Below are 17,076 nucleotides of genomic sequence, written 5' to 3'. Positions count from 1 at the left end.
TAACAAGTGATTTGGGAATAGGATTTGGGAATTACCAAGCTCGATGACGATGTAGGCTGCAGCACAGCAGCACAGCGCCCTAGGGCGTTTGGCCTCCCTGCTTCCCTGGTGTCGTGGCGCCACGTGACCTGCTGACGAAGTGACGAGCGAGAGCGGCGATGGCGCCCGGTGCCCGGTGGAGTGGAGCAGCGAGAGCGGGACCTGGGGCTTTGGCAACAGCAACGCCGCACGCCTGCGACGGTAAGTCGAAGTCTGAGCCTTGGACGAGTACCGCCTGCGCGACGGTTCGAGTTTAGCATTCCAATCGTCATTTGCCAGTTCAAGACCGAGACATCTAGGGAAAATCTGGCTGCCGAGTCCAGCGTCTAGCTGCCGCCAAACGCTTGCCTTGTTTTTCTGGGCTGAATGTATAGAGATTTTGACCCAACGACTAGGGCCAGACCAAAGACATACCTATACTCTATGGGAAAATTTGCCCCACGACTAGGGCCGTGGCCCTAGCGGCCCCAGGCCCAGTTCCGCCCCTGTCTAGTAGCGTAGGTGTTCTTGTTTGCTTTTGGCTCCTCGCCGCAGCAGCAAGTCTCTTGTAACATTTGGTTACTCTAGTTCTTAATGAAAAACGAGCTAAACACCCAATCTAGAAAAAAAAATTGTACTCACGTGTTTAACAGCTACTCCGAAATATATTCTACTTGATCCTAGTCAAAATGATTGGACCTAAAAAGCACACATCTTGTTGGTCAGTCATCTTTTAATTTATTTACTATTCCAACGCAGCTTTTCTGGACTCTATTGATGAACTTAAACACACAAGATTACAAGCGAAAACAATGGCCACGAACAGCCATGACGCTGCATGCAGTCTCCACGCTCCGCCATTGCCGTGCCATCCCACGACTTGGAGTTGGAGCGTGCTGATCTGATCGCCACCACTACAGCCACTACTACGACTCAACGGAAAAGAAGGAAACAGATAATAACAGCCGCTGCATGAATGGAACATGCGTCTGGCTGTAGTACAAGGACGCGCTCAATCCGGCTAAATTGAGCTCCATTATTCTCGCAAAGTCTAGGCCGTCGATCAGAAAAGAGTGGAGCATGAACCGAGAGCCTGGGTTATCTGACAGGTTGAGATCTCCTTCCTTGTCATTTGTATTGTTGTCACCTTTCCCTTGGCCTCTGGCTCCATTTCTGAACCAGGATTTCTCTTCGCCGTGGACTCCATTTCGCTGCTGTGAATCTTTTTAACCAGTTCTTTTAGTTGGATGTATACAGAGGAGAGCAAATTTTACAGAAGCATTAAAAGTTGCTTGTTGTGGTGTTTTACACTACTGTTTTGGCATTATCTACTGATCTGATTTAATTTTGAAGGTTGAACCGATAAAGGCCACACGTCTCCATGGCCATAAGCAAAACCAACAATCCTGAGTTCCTGGTTGAAAAACAGTTATCGCTTAAACCTGCACTTTTCGGAAACCTAAGGTCATCAAGAGAAAGCATGAGTCTGAAGATCTGAGGTTTATTTATTTTGGGGTTAGTAACTTGTCAATCATCAAAATGATAATAAGCCAAATTCTGGTGGAGTGAAAACAAAGGAATACGGTGCTGATGTTGAACTTTCAGCTAAAAACTGGACTCGGAATTCTCTAATCACATAGGAGTATTTAACAGCTAACGACGCTTATAGAAGGAAACAACCGGAAACCTTTCAATTGGATAATGAGGAAAGCACATTTTAATGCGCAAAAGCTTGAAGGAGTGAAAGCCAAGGAATCAAATTCCGTACTCAAAATTGGTCAGTGATGCTGAACGGTCAAGTATCCTGACCTCAGGAATCAAATTTTGTACTCACATGTTTAAAAGTTAAAATCTATCCCACTTGATACTACTCAAGATGATTGGACTTAAACAAGCACGCATCTTGTTGGCGTCAGTCATCTTTTTAATTTATTCACTGTTCCAGTACAGCATCTAAACATTTGCATTAGCTACTGTAATTTCTGATGATTAGAAACCAATAATAAGACCATCAGACCCCATGCATTGATACATGCATGACAGATTTTGGACACGATGCGTCCATCCTTTAAAGCTGAATCTCTATCCAGTGATTGAATTTGGTGCAATCTGCATCTAAAAAAACATAAACGGTGGACACATCAATGCGTGGATTGAATAGTTTGCTGCATGATATGCTACTGGAGGACGTATGGTAGATCCAGCGTTTGCCATCCATGTAAAGAATGTATCTACCACAGCTACATATTCAGATCAACACTCGATTTCAGTGATTTGGTAGAGTGTCCTTGCTGAGAAGCCTTTTTGAATAATGAGCTCAGCAAACCCTTTTGAAAACTTAGGCTTAGAAAACTTTTTTGAAAAATGGCCTCGGAAAAGTTTTGGGTGTTAGGTTAAATGTGTAAAGGAGAAAAGCGTACCCTTGAAACTTAGGAGTACTTAATATACTTCACTAATGTGAGAAAGTGACTGTGCAACCGATGTTTTGAACTGGTAAAACACATCCATCTTCATCCTCAAGGCTCAAACACATCCACTTTTTCATAAAAGATCATCGTGCAGAACAGAACAGTAGTAGTACTCCGTAGTTATTACTGCTAACTAACAAGAAGGGATTATGAGGGACAGTGACACAACGGACTTCAGGTACGGAGCTACAGGACTGCGAGTGTCGACTAGACACCTGTTCTCATGAAATGGCTGGAGAGAGTGGAAGAGGAAACCCCACCTAATTTGTGATCAATCAGTCCACCTTTACGTAAGGAGGCCTGTGCTGTCGATATAGAAGGTTCAGATCTCCTTCCTTCTTCCTTCCTTCCCGTCTGTATTCTCTTCAGTCGCCACCTTTCTGAACCAGGATTTCTGTATATCCAGCTCCTGCTCCCCTCTTTCTCATGTGTGGCTGAGGTTTTTGTGCATCGCCAACGAGTCCTGTCCTGCTCCAAGGAAGTTTGCAGCGCAGATACATTGCCGTCAAGCGTCAAGGTACAGCTATTTTTGCCTTCTCAATATGGATTGTAATCAGTATTCATGTACCGGTCCATGGGAGTCAGATTTGAACCCCCCTCCCCCCATAGAGATTCTGAGAAATGACCTGACAAGTGACAATCGGTTAGATTTTGCTTGAACATGGAATTCAGCGATCCAAACCCTGTTTGAGGTTATTACAGACCTGTGTTTTTTCAGGGGGGAAGGCCATGCCAATGGCGATAGCGATGAAGGGAATATTCAGAGGTCTGAAGATCATAGCACAAATATTCAGTAAGAGACTAAGAGCCATTTCCTCCAATTTCCATGTCTCACTCTCACCTCCTTGGCTACCAACAGGATGGCACACGCCAAGATTGTTTTTTTTAAAGAAAATTCTTTGATAAGCTGTGGTCTGGATCTTTGCATCTCTAACCGATGTCTGATATATAATGACTAATGAGCTTCAATCTCTGTGGCCTGGCATTGCAGCAGTGCAGAGGGATGAGCATGAGATCGAGATCGGGTACCCTACAGACGTGAGGCATGTATCGCACGTAGGCCTGGGCGCTAGCGACTCCTGTCCGAGCTGGGTAATAAGGATCAACATCTCATGGCTTATGGATTGTGTAATCTGTCCATCCTTGTGGAGAAAATAAAAGTTGGTGTTCTACTGGTTCTGATTGTGTGCATGGCTGTGATGTTTGAGCAGATGAGTGAATTCAGAGGATTAGAGGAGGTGACAACAGCAGGAGGACGGGGGGCATCCATCGTAGGCTCTGCTGCGCTGTCGAGGCACACCTCCTGGGCTTCCCTAGGCAAGTACCTCGCCCTCGTTTCACTTTCCTCTGGTTTTCCCCTAAAAGACACGGGCAACCGACTGGTACAATTAAGAACAGCTCACAAACGATAATTGATAATTTTTTCTAATAGGCAGGCAGGCAGGCTATTACCTGAATAACAATAAAAAACCAGACACCTAAAATACAGAAAAAAAGTGTTAGAGAATAGGAGTTTAAGGCTTTGAAATACTTACAACCGTCTGTAAAAGGTGACAGTCTAGTTTTGTATTTAAGTCAAGGTAGCTTATGATTGATGAAGCATATATATAGAGAAGGTTATCGACATTTGATATCAGATTTACTAAGAAAATATATTAACGATGAATCAGATGTTATTTATTTGGAATATTTCTTTAATATGAACTTAGACTAACTTAAGATCATTTGACTTGTGACAAAATAACAAATCGACGAACTTCGTAGGTCGGAGGTCGTAGGAAGCATGGAATAGTACTGGATTCAAATAATTATTTGTTTATTTCTGTAGTATAAGAAAAAGGCAACCGCTCCAGTACTCCTCTTTTAAAATTATACACGCATCTCAAAGCAGCGAATCTAATTATGTAAATGTTTTTTTTATTAATTATTATTACCAATCTAGGTGTCGCATGGGGCCTGGCCCTTCCACGACCAGCCCAAACCCAATCCATTTTAACATCATCTAGATCCGTAAAAGAAATTCGGATGTTCGGAACCTCCATGGTGCTTATGCCGAGATGACGCCACTCTGATGGGTCTCGCCGAGTCGCACGTCGCGCCTTTCGTCCTCCATTACCCTGCCTGATAACGACACGATGACACTCCTATCCAACGTGAGCGGCGAGGATGACAAATACACGTGATGTTCATCGGGTTTTACAGCACGAAATGTTACGATCGACTCCACCTGATCTGCAGCGATACGTGTAGGAGTGTAGGACACAGGCTTCGATGGAACCGGTGGCCATAATAAGCGAATCGAACGGCCACCAGGGATAGGAAAGAGATTAGTTAGGCACGGGCTGGGTTGGATACAGACCGACTCATGAGGGGAGCGGGCCCATGTGTGACAAATAATTAAGAAAATGTTTAATTAATCTGATATATATAGACTGCTTTAAGATCCGTGCAATTTTAAAAAGAGGAGTATTGGAGCAGTTCTCTAAGAAAAAATAATTTAATAAAATTCATGGACTTACCACGACCTCGGTTGTGACCGACAGATAAAACAGCAGAAAATATAGTCCCTATTCAAAATTGTAAGTTATTTTGGTTTTCTAAATATATTTTATATAATTTAGTTTATACTTAAATATAGCTTATATCTAACTATATAGTAAAATTTTTGTACGTAGAAAAGCAAAAGCGATTTATATATGAAATGGAGAGAATAATATCTCTGAGGCAATTGAAAAGGGGCATTACATTGAACGGAATAATCGAAAACTTTTGTGGCAGTATTCGGCGTGACTCGGGCCAGGCCGTGCGTTCTTGGCGCTATTCTGGGCCTTCCACTGCGACCGCGGCCTGCTTTACATTTGTGACGAAAAAAAACGAAACGCTTCAGTGCCCTGTTGGGCTTTCCGCCACACGTTCTTGGGATACTGACACTGTCCTGCTGCAGACTTCGAGCAACCAGCGACAGGCGCGCTGCCGGCGGCGGCGGAGGCCTGCGCCGCGGACAGCAGCTCGGGCCAGGACGGCGCCGCGAGAGGCGGCGGTCCAGTGACCGTGACCACGAAGAAGGCGGCGAGGCCGAGGAAAGCCTCCCGGGCGTCGGCGTCGCCCGGCGGGTCGTCGTCGTGGCGGTCCACGGCGTCGTTCGCCACGGCGTGCGACGGCCACTCCTGCGAGCTTCACGTCCCCGCCGGCCTGCAAGCCGCCTGATCGAGCCTGACACGTACGACATGTCGCCGCAGCAGCAGCAGGACGGGATGGCCGGACGAGGACGCGCCTCCGTACGTCGTCCGTCCGTGTAGCTAGCTGCTGCTGCTCCGGCGATCGACCATCACTGTCCGTATGTGTGTACACGCCACGCACGCGTGAATGAATGACACGCGGCTCTATTTCTTGTAACGGCGTTTTTATGTTCGGTTCGGGGCTTGCTATTATTCAGAAAAAAAATGACAGGAGCCTGGTGAACAGCAAGTGGATATCTGTATTTGCCCAAATGCGTTTGTTTGCTTTCAGCTCGTCAACTGATGGAATGGAACTGTCGTCGGCAACGACCAACAAGCGGAAGAAGACGTCAACTCAAGCCGGCCGGTCACTCCGTCCTCGGTTCCGTTCGGACTGACGAGTCTACTTCCTATTTTATATGACACATACGAGCTGTTTGTACAGAGTCTGTGACTCTGAGTTTTGCGAGAGCACCACGTCAGAGATGCAGACAAATCACTCGCTGGACTCTTCGTCCGTTCATTCATTCAGGCCTGTTTCAGTTCGCGAAAATATTTGGATTTCGCCACTGTAGCACTTTCGTTTGTTTGTGGCAAATATCGTCTAATCATAAACTAACTAGGGTAAAAAGATTCGTCTCGCGATTTTACAGACAAACTGTGTAATTAATTTTTGTTTTTATTTATATTTAATACTTCATACATGTACCGCAAGATTCAATGTGACGGGTAAACAAGGCCTCATTCAGCGATTTTGACCTGTAACCATAAGAGAGAGAGAGAGGCCGAGTCGAGTCGACTCTTCAACTTTCTCAGTCACATGTGGCAGCTCTCGCAATAAAAGGTCATCTCCGTCTCCGGCGCCACCACCACCATCACCCGGCCAGTGGCGAGTCTCGTGGCACCGCGTGCAGGCCACATGTGTGGGGGTCGGAGCTCCAGCCTCCAGCTCCTCCGTTTTCTTGGCAGCCAGGTCAAGTCACGAATAACTTCTCAGACACGGTCGCAGAAGTACTACCACGCTAGCTGTGCTCTCAAGACCTATATATCTATCCCACAATTAATAAAGTTTAGAACAAACTAATATCCTGTGTGAAATAAAGATTGTCGTTATCGTCTTGCATTCTAGTATGTCCTGATGATCTGTCGATTGACGCGACGACCTCAATTCCTTGTTTTCCTCTGCGTTCCTTTTTTGGTTTTCCGTGGATGCATCCGATTGGACCGATGGAACGCGCGCGACCATGGAAGTTTCCAGGGGACGGGCCAGGCCCTGCCACGCGTGTGTGTGTGTGTGTGCATTGTAGGCACGGATCATATGGTCCTTCTGAAACCGAAAGCGACGGTGGCAGGCAACGTCTCCACACGACATGAACGATCGACCAGCATCCGCTACCGCTAGTCCGCTACGCACCGCACCGGCCAGATGCGTGCGTATGTTACGATGCCTCCACTCCAGTGCGGCGTCACGTGGAGACAGAGAGGCAGTGTGACTGGCCGCGACCAGACCAGGCGGCGGTGCTCGCGTCGCGTGCCATGCATGGCCATGGCCGGCCGTGCAGCGAGCGAGCTATTGGTAACTTGTTGTATGCTTAGAGCTCCTGCGGGGGGCGGTTAATTACGGGGGTTGAAAGCAACGAACCTGATGACACCGTGTAAAGCCCGCGGCGTCGTCGACGCGACACGCTGAGATGACCTACAAATACCAGTCGTCGTCCAACAAGTGCACCCAATCCAGAGTCCAACAAGTGCACCCGCCCACCTCTTCGAGCGAGACCGACTCCCGACCGAGCCATCCACTGTTCCAGACATGGCGGCGAGGCCCGTCGCTCTGCTGCTGCTGGTGCTCGTCTCCGGCGGCCTGGCCGCGTCGTCGTCGGCCGGCGCGACGCAGTTCAAGGTCGGCGGGCAGAACGGGTGGAGCGTGCCGGCCGCCGGCGCCGAGTCCTACAACACCTGGGCGGGGCGGCTCCGGTTCCAGATCGGCGACCAGCTGCGTAAGTTGCCTTGCCTTGCCACGGCCGCGCACGCGCTTCGTCACCAGCACCAGCTGCTCCTCATGCACTGTCCCTCCCTCCTTCCCTCCCTGGGGAACGGTGCTGACGTGTGCATGCGTTTGCAGTGTTCGTGTACCCCAAGGAGACGGACTCGGTGCTGCTAGTCGACGCGGCGGCCTACAACGCCTGCAACACCTCCTCCTACATCACCAGGTTCGACGACGGCAGCACCGTGTTCACGCTCGACCGCTCGGGCCCTTTCTTCTTCGTCAGCGGAAACGACGCCAGCTGCCGCGCCAACGAGAAGCTCATCGTCGTCGTCCTCGCCGACCGCTCCGGCACCCGCACGCCTCCCGCGGCGCCGCCGACGTCTCCTCCCACGCCGCTGCCCAGCCCGCCCTCCTCGCCTCCTGCGCCTGCGACGAGCCCGTCGTCGTCGCCACCCTCGGGCAGCGCTGCTCCCGTGCCGGCTCCCGCGGCCACCCCGACCTCGCCGCCGTCCCCAGCAGCTTCGGCTCCGGCGCCCGCTCCCACGACCACCGCCCCGAGCTCGCCGCCGGCGCCAGCCGCCCAGACCCCGTCGCCGTCTACGACACCGACACCAGGAGGCGGGTCGTCGTCCTCGCCGCCGTCAGGTTCGGCCAGCGCGCCGGGGGGCGATGGCGGCAGCGGCTCCACCACCACGCCGCCTCCGCCTTCCGCAGCTGCCCCCGTGGTCGCGGGCTTCGTCGGCTCGCTCGGCGCTTTGATCGGTTACGCCATGCTTGCTGCCTGAGATGAGAGAGACCGACGTGTTCGTTTTCTTTTGCCAGTGTGACTCGAGTGAGATGACTCGCACTGTGAAGAGGCATCATTATTTGTATTTGCATTTGCATTTGTTCAAATATTTGTCGGATAATAATAATAAATACATGCACGATTGCTTTTGGTTGTAGCCTTTTTCTCCATTGCAACAATGTTTCTTGAGATGCTCAATATGCACTTGTTCGTGGCACATGGCTGGCAGGCAAACGGCCACATCTTCTTCAGAAATTATTAAATCGTCGACACAATAAGAACACGATCATAACCTGATGCTGAAACTAACATTCAGAACGAATGTTTTGAGGTCAGCAAGACAGCAAGCAAAAACACGCAATTCTGCTGCACTGCACCTCATAGAAATGGGAGATTACTCTAATAACACGTTTATAGAGTGAAACTGACAAGTCAATTCCTCAACCAAAAACATTATCCATGCAACATCATAGATTCGAGACTAACGGTAAATGGTCATCAATATAGAGCAAAATTAAAAGCTCCTCTTGACAAGCATAGAGACAGCAACATTACCCCAGAGGGGAGCTTCTTCATGGCCACAGCCAAGGGATAGCAAATAGCATGCAGGAGAGACGACCACAGCCTCCTTCCCCTCCTACCACCCCTTCTGCGAGTGCTGTCAGAGGGCACCGGGGTAACGTCCTCTGCACATAACAGAAATGTTGCATGATATGTATACAGAAGAAACAATAAAGCATTATGTTATGACAATTGATGCAACCTCAGCGAAGTAAAGTTAATAAGTACAGTTGGCCCACGGAAGATTCAGAATTCTTACCAATGCGTCCAATTTTCATCCCAGAAAGAGCCCTGAGAGCAGACTGAGCACCAGGTCCTGGGGTCTTGGTCTTGTTGCCTCCAGTGGCACGAAGCTTAATGTGCAGTGCAGTAATACCAAGCTCCTGGAGACAAAACACCAACTCACAAATTACATTTCTGGATACAGCAACTCTAAAGCATCCCTAGGCTTCAATTTAATTAAGCAAACATCATCTTTGGGTACACAGATGAACCAATCAGCATATTGCAGTAGAACCTCTCTAATGAAATTCTAGACTACACATACCTTGCAACCCTGTGCAACGTCTTGAGCAGCAAGCATAGCAGCATAAGGTGACGACTCATCACGATCAGCCTTGACCTTCATCCCACCTACATGGTTTAGGTTTGCACATCAGGGTTAAGAACAACAGCCTTCAAGGTCAAACATGGACCAAGGTTTTAGGATGGTACCAGAGTTTCCCTCCCAGACAAATCAGTGATATGCTGCATATTACAGCATCACACAGTTAAACTAGGGAATGGAATGAAAAGGTCTATCCACAGATAGAACATACACAACACTTACAATGAGGGTGTCATTGAAAGATGCAAAGATGTTGGCAACACCAAAGACATACTCTCCTTCACAGACAGTGGGTCCAAGGGTGACATTCTCCTCCTTGGGCTCTCTGGTCTTCCTCCTCGACTGCAAACATATAACTGCTATAAGATGACAATGGACTTATTATCGTGTTGACAACCTCCAGAAATCATTCCACAGTGCACGAGTTAACCTGAGTTGATAGGGTTATGTTATCACTGTACGAGCCTAAAAGGATCAAAAGGATAGCAATTGAGCACAATACAGAAAGCTACTAATCAAGCCAGCCAACAGTAGCACATAGTGGATTTACTCAAAGAAAAAGCTACTAAAATTATATTGAATGAAAACTGATAGATGACAATGACATTCAACAGCAAATTAGTCTCGGTCTACTAATCAAGCTAACCATTTCAAGAACTCAAACAAGATTTGCATCACGATGTATATAGTCAACAATTATCCTAACAAAACATAAACTTTCCAGCTTCCTGAGCAATTCAACCCGTCAATCCCCCCCCCCCCCACCCACCCACACACATAATCAGCATTTCTCACTCTTAATAGTTTGTAAATTTTACTCATATCAGTGCTTCTCCGTTCACTTGTTTTATAAGTTGTATTTTTTTCTATCAGTCACAGTGTTTTTCTCTCCAATCAATTGGCGAACACTACGACCGAACAGGAGTATGAACTAATTTACGATAGGACATATCTCAGATTATAATTTACAAGCCCAAACAATACTAGCTTTCCACCACGGGCAACCACCCCATACAACAAAATCTCTTATCAACAGCCAAATCAACGCTCTTTAGATTTGAAATTTTTTGGTCCAAAGAGAAAAAATTTTGTAGAATAGGGGCAACTGCAACTGTATGCAGCCCAAGTTATGTCAAAATTTTTTTTACCAAACTAAACACCTAAATTTTTTCACATGCGTCTGACCAAAAAAAAATTTACCTGACAAAAAAATTTCAAATAACAGGCCCTTACCCATCTCAAAACAAAACAATCAATTCCACCGACCGCTACCCTACTTGCGCCTAGATCCGCGTGCGAACTTCAACCAGACGAGAAGAGGCTCGCTTACCATGGTTGCGTGGGAGCGACGGGGTGACAGGAGCCGAGGCACGCTTCGGGCTGGGATCACGAGCACGTCGCCGCCGCCGAAACTTCAGTGGGGCGACAGATGAGATGAGTGGTGCGCCTTGAGACCCACGATCGCCCAAGGCAAATTCCTCTTTTGTCCTCGCTCTTCTGTCACTGCGAGTGGGCCCCATCTCTTACACCAGGACCCTGCCGGTAATTTGATGGCCTGAAACTCCTAACGGGCCAGCAGTTTTTAGGCTATATGGGCTGGATAAGAATGCAGCCCATTTAGTCTCGTCTTCTTCCCACTTGCTCTTCCTGGACTCGCTCGACCAGTAGGCGACAGGGGAACCGAAGCCGCCGTCGTCTCTTCTCTGGATCGCAAGCTGCGCGCAAGGGTAGGGAGGCGAGGTCGGTCTGTGAGCCCGTCCGATCTCTCTACTGCGTTGCCGTGATCCGAGGATTTGTGGGTGGGTGCGTCGTGCTGGTGAATCTGATTCATTTTTGTCTGTTCTTTGAATTCAGGAGGGAAGAGGGGAGAAGAGAAGAGAAGAGGTGGTGGTGGTGGGTGGAAGAAGTGGGGCGGGATGAGCGCGGAGAGGCCCGTGCCGCGCCGGGAGAGCCCGTGGGGTCTGCCCGAGGGCGACACGCGGCAGCCCAAGGCACACCGCTGCAACGACCGCGCCGAGGACGTCGTCCAGGTCCGCTTCTAGCAGTCTGCCCTCATTGTGTCCTCCAACAGATGAATGGGGGTATTCTGTAGTCATGGCTCATAGCCATCTGAAGTTCTGAGTGGGGATATGATGATTCTTGGCCACTTACCACGTCTATCGATTTTGGTTGTGCCCAACTTAGAGTCACTTCAGTTTGGGATCAGGCTGGCCGCTGGCACTGTGTTGTTTCGTCCCCATTGCTTCTAACTCGACTTTGCTCACCTGAAATGTCTTCCTGATATGTTTGTGCACACTGTTGCCATGGGTGGAGCTATGTTGATCACTATGGGTGTGGCCGCACCCACGCAAAATTAAAAAGACAGTGGAAAAACTTAAATTTCACCATATTTGCACCCATATTTTATAGATCTCTGCACCCATAAGACAAGGTGCACGGTGCACCCCTCTCGAATTTGGTCTAGCTCCATCACTTGCTACCTAGGCTCCTACCTTGTAACTAACCCTAGGAGATTCGACAACATTTAATCAGGACTGATTTCTGCTTTGTGCTGCTATTAAAAGCTCCAATATAAATCTGGAAAGCAAAGATTGGAATGAGCAAATAGCAAACCTGACTGATGTGCCTTCTTGCAGGATGGAATAAACCCCATAACAGTTTCCTCTGTCTGTTATAGCCCTGAGAAAAGTACTGATAACATCATGACATAGGTATAGTGTTTTCAGTAGAGAACAGCATGAAAACCATCACCAATCAGTTGGAGCTGTCCACTGTCATGACATGGTGGCTGTGCTATGTGCTAACACTGAACCTGCCAGCATCCACAGTCCTACCCCCATTTCAGATTCTTGGTAGTGAGAACCTGTCAGACGTATCCACTTACTGCATTTTTGCCATATAAAGCTGAAGCTATTGGCTTTGTTTCTAATGATTTTGACAACATTAGGTCAAATGCTGCGTTGTTAAGTCCTAAATTCTTAGTTATACATTTTGTCAATTATTTTTTGCAGGCTTGCTTTGAAGGGAACCCATTCAAGACAGTTCCAGGTCCATTCAAGCTCTTCTGGCAATGCATGCGATCTAAACCTGGGTAGGTGTACCTTCTTGTTATTTATGTGCTTAACTTTTGGCACATCTCATCTGATCTGCAATAAGATGGGAGACACTGCTAGATGGTTCTAAATTTCTAATGCATTAAGCACTAAAAAGAAGGGAAATAGACAAGCTCTTATTGAGGAAATCTATACTAGCATCAGCATGTACTGACTAGAGTGTAGTTAGTGGTAAGGTGGGACACTTTTTGTTTACATCTTTGGTATTTATTGAGGAGGATATCAACTAGTGACTGCAGAGGTTGCTCGTGAAGGTTAATCTCTGCAATTGCAAGGGAGAAGGTTTGGAAACTGTTCAGCAAGCAGCAACATTGAGGAGGATATTGACTAGTAACTATGAATGGCTTTGCTCAATTTTGTTGTTCCTGTAGCAGACATAGTTACTGTATTGCATGAATTAGCTTATAATGTGGATTTTGGCATTCTCATAGAAGCTATATGAGCTCCCTCAACATTGATTTGAATCACCATAGTTCAAGGACCGACTGCCTGAGTAGTTTTTGGACTGGCTGTGCCATCAGCTAGTTAGTTTCTCTCAGAAAATGGCCTTTTTGGGCTGCCTGCTTTCACATGTAATGTACTGATGTTACATATTTCGGGAAGGAGGTTCTTTTAGTTAGTTTGCTTGGAAGGATAGGACATGTTCTTTTATGCATAGGGTAGATGTGAAACCTGACATATGATTAGTCAAAATGTGATGTGCATCTCAGCCTGGTTAGTCATTTGGCCAAGTTAGGTGCACTGAGGCAACCTGACTGGGAGCAACCAGTTGAGACAAGGTAAGGTCAGAACAGCTTATTATAAGAGCAACTCCAAGAGATGCCCAACCATAGCCCCAAAACAAAATTTTAGAAGCTGAGCTGTAAATTTTATCACCAACAGTTCCCCTTTATTTCTCCCAAAATTACCGCTCCCCCAAATTTCTCCCCCGCAGCCCTCATATCTACAACACGCTGAAGCTCCCCCAATCATCTCCCGTGCATGCAAATTCACTGGCTGTCTACTCTATGTGGGTCTCTCGTGAGGGGTGCGATACGTGGCACTCCTCGGTCAGTGATTGCTGCCGGCAACGATGATGCAAATAAAAAAACAAGGAAATATCACCAGCTGCCAATATTATTGCTATGTGTGGCTTAAATATTTGCATGAAAAAAAAAAAACAAAGGCCCCTAGCTAACTTGATGATATAGTTTGTTGTCAACCAAGGAAATGTAGGTGCCACCGATCCAACTATTCTGATCTCCATCCTACTAATTGCGATGTGGTAGAACTAAAAAATATTGGGGAACTGCTGTAGGAGAAGTTGATTTTGGGAAAAGAACTATTTTGCAGAGCCCCAACATATTGTTTTTGGAGAGTAATTTTTTGGTGAACTCTTGGAGTTGCTCTAAGCAATTAAATGACACTTAACTGAAATGAACAAGAAGTATAATTTTCTACTATGCCATATCTTGAAAAGGGTGTGAAACCTCTAACGCCATGACATATTTGATATCGATCATAGATTTATTCATATAAAATAAGAGCTAAGTACTTCAGAAAACTGTTGTACACAAGACACCAACTTGAGGACCTCATTCAGGCGTGTTGTGTGCAGCCAGATAATCCACCCAGGATAACGGTTTGACTTGGTTAGGCAAGCATTTGGTTCACAACTTAGGCATGGCAACATCTTTTGAGCTAGGTCCCAACGCCATACACCCATGGCATTGTGACAAGTGGCCCTTAGGTGTGCCAAACTTCTAGGTTATAGTGAGCTCTCTTTGCCACGAGCTAGGCAAAAAAGTGTGGGAACACTAGGTGTTCTTAAGCCATGATCCAAAAAAGACAGCTAGATTATTCCACATGCTTATTTCAACATTGAAAAAAATCTGCAATGAGTATTCTGACCCTGAAGATTATTATCCTTTTCATTAGCATCAGCTGTATTTCACATATGGACCTGTGGTTTTCAGGGAGGAACCAACCGAGCCCTATACCTACCTGCAGCTAGATCCTCCGAGAAGAGTGGAAGTGAATCTGGAGCAAACAGCTTCTGAATCTTGAACGAGCATGCCTAGTTTATTATCTCGTACAAATTTGTCTTCACCTTTCAAGCAGCCTTTTCCTCCTTGAAGCTGCATATGTTTGGATGTTTATAATAATCTAATAAACCCTGATCTACTCTGAGTCGCTTTTCCAGGCGGCGAATTCCTTGAAATGGGTGTTGCTGATGTAAGAATCGTGTCCCTTTTCTGATAAATCATGCACTTCCAAGTCAACATGCCGCCAGCCTTCAGAGTCAACACCTCTGAATGCCACTGTTCATGTTCTGTCTCCTAGACATGGCCTCTGAAACAGAGTTCCAAATTTCAAAACATCCAAACATATGCACAGTGGCATTCTGTTTAGTTCCAAATTTTGGTGTGTATCTGTCTGTCTGTCTGTCTGTTTGTTCATACTTCGTACCAGTATTTGTGTACAGCGCTTTATAAATGCTGCTTGATTGCTCCACTGATTGGTGTGAGAGAGTTTGAGACCACCGTGCAGACACTACTTGGCCATATGATCTGCCTTCCCGTGCCATTGTCCTGAAGATTCTTGTGCATACTTGTTTCAACATGTTGTGTCTCTTGGACGTTGCTTTCTGAAGCAGTCCCATGATTCGTCAGCATATACTTATATCAACACTGAAAGTTTGCAACGAATGGACCTCAAGGTGATCCTTTTCATTAGCGTCAGTCAGTCGTTGTTCACGTATGGACCTGTGGTTTGTAGGGAGGAACCAACCCAACCCTACACTTACCTGCAACTAGATCCGGGTAGAAGTGAATCTGGATTCTGGAGCAAAACGTCATCGGAATCTTGAACAAGCATGCCTAGTTTATCCCGTGCGAATTTCTCTTCACCTTTGATGAAGCAGTTTTTTTTCCCCCGTCCTAGACATGTGAGCACAAAGCTGTCAATGTTTGGATGTTTATATCTGATATAGCCCTGATCTACCCGTTCGATTTTACAGGAACGATTCCTGGCCGCACAATCTATTCACAAATTTGTACTCCAAACCATGAATTATTCCACGCCGTTCCTGGCCTATTCCGACGTAAACGTATAGGGCCCGAATTCGCTATTTCTGATGCAATAATTCGGGCACTTGGAAGTGAAGTCCAGCTGCCGTCAGCCTTGAGAAGTGTCATGTCTCTGAAGGTCAGTGTTCATGTTCGGTCTCTTTGACATGTTCCATGTTGTCTCTTGTTTGTTTGTTCATACTTCATACTAGTACGTGTGTACCGTTCTCTGTAAATGCTGCTGGAAACGAACATGCATGTTTGACGAGATCTATCCCTAGCAGCAGCAGCAGCATGCATATATATTCCTATTACCTGTCAGTCAGTAGCGTAGACAAGGCACGTGCGGAAGCTGCCGAGAGCAGCCGCTCCTGCCGGTGCCGGGTGCCCTGCTACGGGGGGCTCTGATGGCACGTCGCGGCGGCGGAAAGCTCTCTAGCCGTGCGAACAGGGGCCATCTCCGGCGCCGGCTGACGGAGACGACGCAACGCAACTAACCCTGCCGCGGTGTGCCGCCCCGCCAATCACCACTCAACTGACTACACTGCCAAGTGACGACACTGCATGCCGGACCCGACTACGCTGCCAACTGACGACACGCAAGGCGAGACGCCGACGATCCATCCATCAACCGGCTCGCGCGTCCTTCGATTCACGGGGTGATCGATCGGCCGGCCGTACGTGGACCTGACACGTACGCCTACGAGGCTATATATATAGCTGCTGGCTCGCGCGCGGTTGGTTGGCTCACTGCACCCGTCCCTCCCTCCCTCCGATCCATCGGATGTTTTGGCTGTCACGTACGCATGCACGCATGGTTGGTGCGACGCCGCGCGCTCGTCACGGGCGCACGACGTACGGCAGTACGTAGTGGCCGGCACCGCCGCGTTGGCGGCTGGCTCATCATTACTCGCCCTCGTCCATGCATGGCTCGATCGATCGGACGTTTGGGATCCATCGATACCGACGTACCACGTACCGGCCGGCATGCATGCATCCAGTGACCAGTGGTTTTCTCCTTTCAGTCCCAGCCGGAAATGGCCTGCCGTGTGGTAATAAAGGAGCACAGTGCGTACGCGTGTGCCCACTACGCTTCCGTTCACGGCATACACACCCACACACGTACGGCATGCACTTCTTCATTACCAGCGCGTCCATGCATTAGGCCCGGTTTGGTTCCCTCCGATAAACTCTCTTGTCCTATCGATTGTTTTGTCACTTACATAGAGTACTAAATATAGACTATATTTACGAAAAGACACAGCTAAAA

At 47.6% G+C, this 17,076-nt stretch overlaps 4 protein-coding genes across 11 annotated transcripts; 3 read left to right on the top strand and 1 right to left on the bottom strand.

The window, feature by feature from the left end:
- Positions 2,576–7,065, top strand: LOC110431006 (CRIB domain-containing protein RIC10-like). Of its 5 annotated transcripts, none has more exons than XM_021449445.1 (6): positions 2,576–2,806; positions 2,893–3,003; positions 3,189–3,279; positions 3,478–3,578; positions 3,698–3,803; positions 5,431–6,377. In XM_021449445.1, the coding sequence occupies exons 3-6, from the start codon at positions 3,216–3,218 to the stop codon at positions 5,691–5,693; spliced, it is 534 nt and encodes a 177-aa protein (XP_021305120.1). In that variant the 5' UTR covers positions 2,576–2,806; positions 2,893–3,003; positions 3,189–3,215; the 3' UTR covers positions 5,694–6,377. The 5 variants fall into 5 exon arrangements, with proteins under 5 accessions (XP_021305120.1, XP_021305117.1, XP_021305121.1 ...); XM_021449442.1 differs by having other exon boundaries at positions 2,585–2,806; positions 3,205–3,279; positions 5,431–6,373; XM_021449446.1 differs by lacking the exon at positions 2,576–2,806 and having other exon boundaries at positions 2,813–3,003; positions 3,205–3,279; positions 3,481–3,578; positions 5,431–7,065.
- On the top strand, positions 7,176–8,635 carry LOC8061625 (early nodulin-like protein 2). The gene is made up of 2 exons (XM_002438819.2): positions 7,176–7,701; positions 7,827–8,635. The coding sequence occupies exons 1-2, from the start codon at positions 7,515–7,517 to the stop codon at positions 8,474–8,476; spliced, it is 837 nt and encodes a 278-aa protein (XP_002438864.1). The 5' UTR covers positions 7,176–7,514; the 3' UTR covers positions 8,477–8,635.
- On the bottom strand, positions 8,768–11,121 carry LOC8083294 (40S ribosomal protein S14). 3 transcript variants are annotated; one of them, XM_021449447.1, is made up of 6 exons: positions 10,977–11,121; positions 9,869–9,988; positions 9,754–9,786; positions 9,587–9,672; positions 9,299–9,422; positions 8,768–9,164 (listed from the first exon to the last, which is right to left on the bottom strand). In XM_021449447.1, the coding sequence occupies exons 4-6, from the start codon at positions 9,665–9,667 to the stop codon at positions 8,977–8,979; spliced, it is 393 nt and encodes a 130-aa protein (XP_021305122.1). In that variant the 5' UTR covers positions 9,668–9,672; positions 9,754–9,786; positions 9,869–9,988; positions 10,977–11,121; the 3' UTR covers positions 8,768–8,976. The 3 variants fall into 3 exon arrangements, with proteins under 3 accessions (XP_021305122.1, XP_021305123.1, XP_021305124.1); XM_021449448.1 differs by having other exon boundaries at positions 9,869–10,002; positions 10,977–11,060; XM_021449449.1 differs by having other exon boundaries at positions 9,587–9,988.
- On the top strand, positions 11,243–15,280 carry LOC8083293. Of its 2 annotated transcripts, none has more exons than XM_002438818.2 (4): positions 11,243–11,373; positions 11,501–11,676; positions 12,658–12,737; positions 14,715–15,280. In XM_002438818.2, exons 2-4 carry the CDS (start codon positions 11,563–11,565, stop codon positions 14,803–14,805), a joined length of 285 nt encoding a protein of 94 aa, XP_002438863.1. In that variant the 5' UTR covers positions 11,243–11,373; positions 11,501–11,562; the 3' UTR covers positions 14,806–15,280. The 2 variants fall into 2 exon arrangements, with proteins under 2 accessions (XP_002438863.1, XP_021305125.1); XM_021449450.1 differs by having other exon boundaries at positions 11,256–11,386.

Source organism: Sorghum bicolor, chromosome 10, assembly GCF_000003195.3.
Source record: "Sorghum bicolor cultivar BTx623 chromosome 10, Sorghum_bicolor_NCBIv3, whole genome shotgun sequence".
NCBI lineage: Eukaryota > Viridiplantae > Streptophyta > Magnoliopsida > Poales > Poaceae > Sorghum > Sorghum bicolor.
This window is presented reverse-complemented; position numbering and strand designations above follow the sequence as displayed.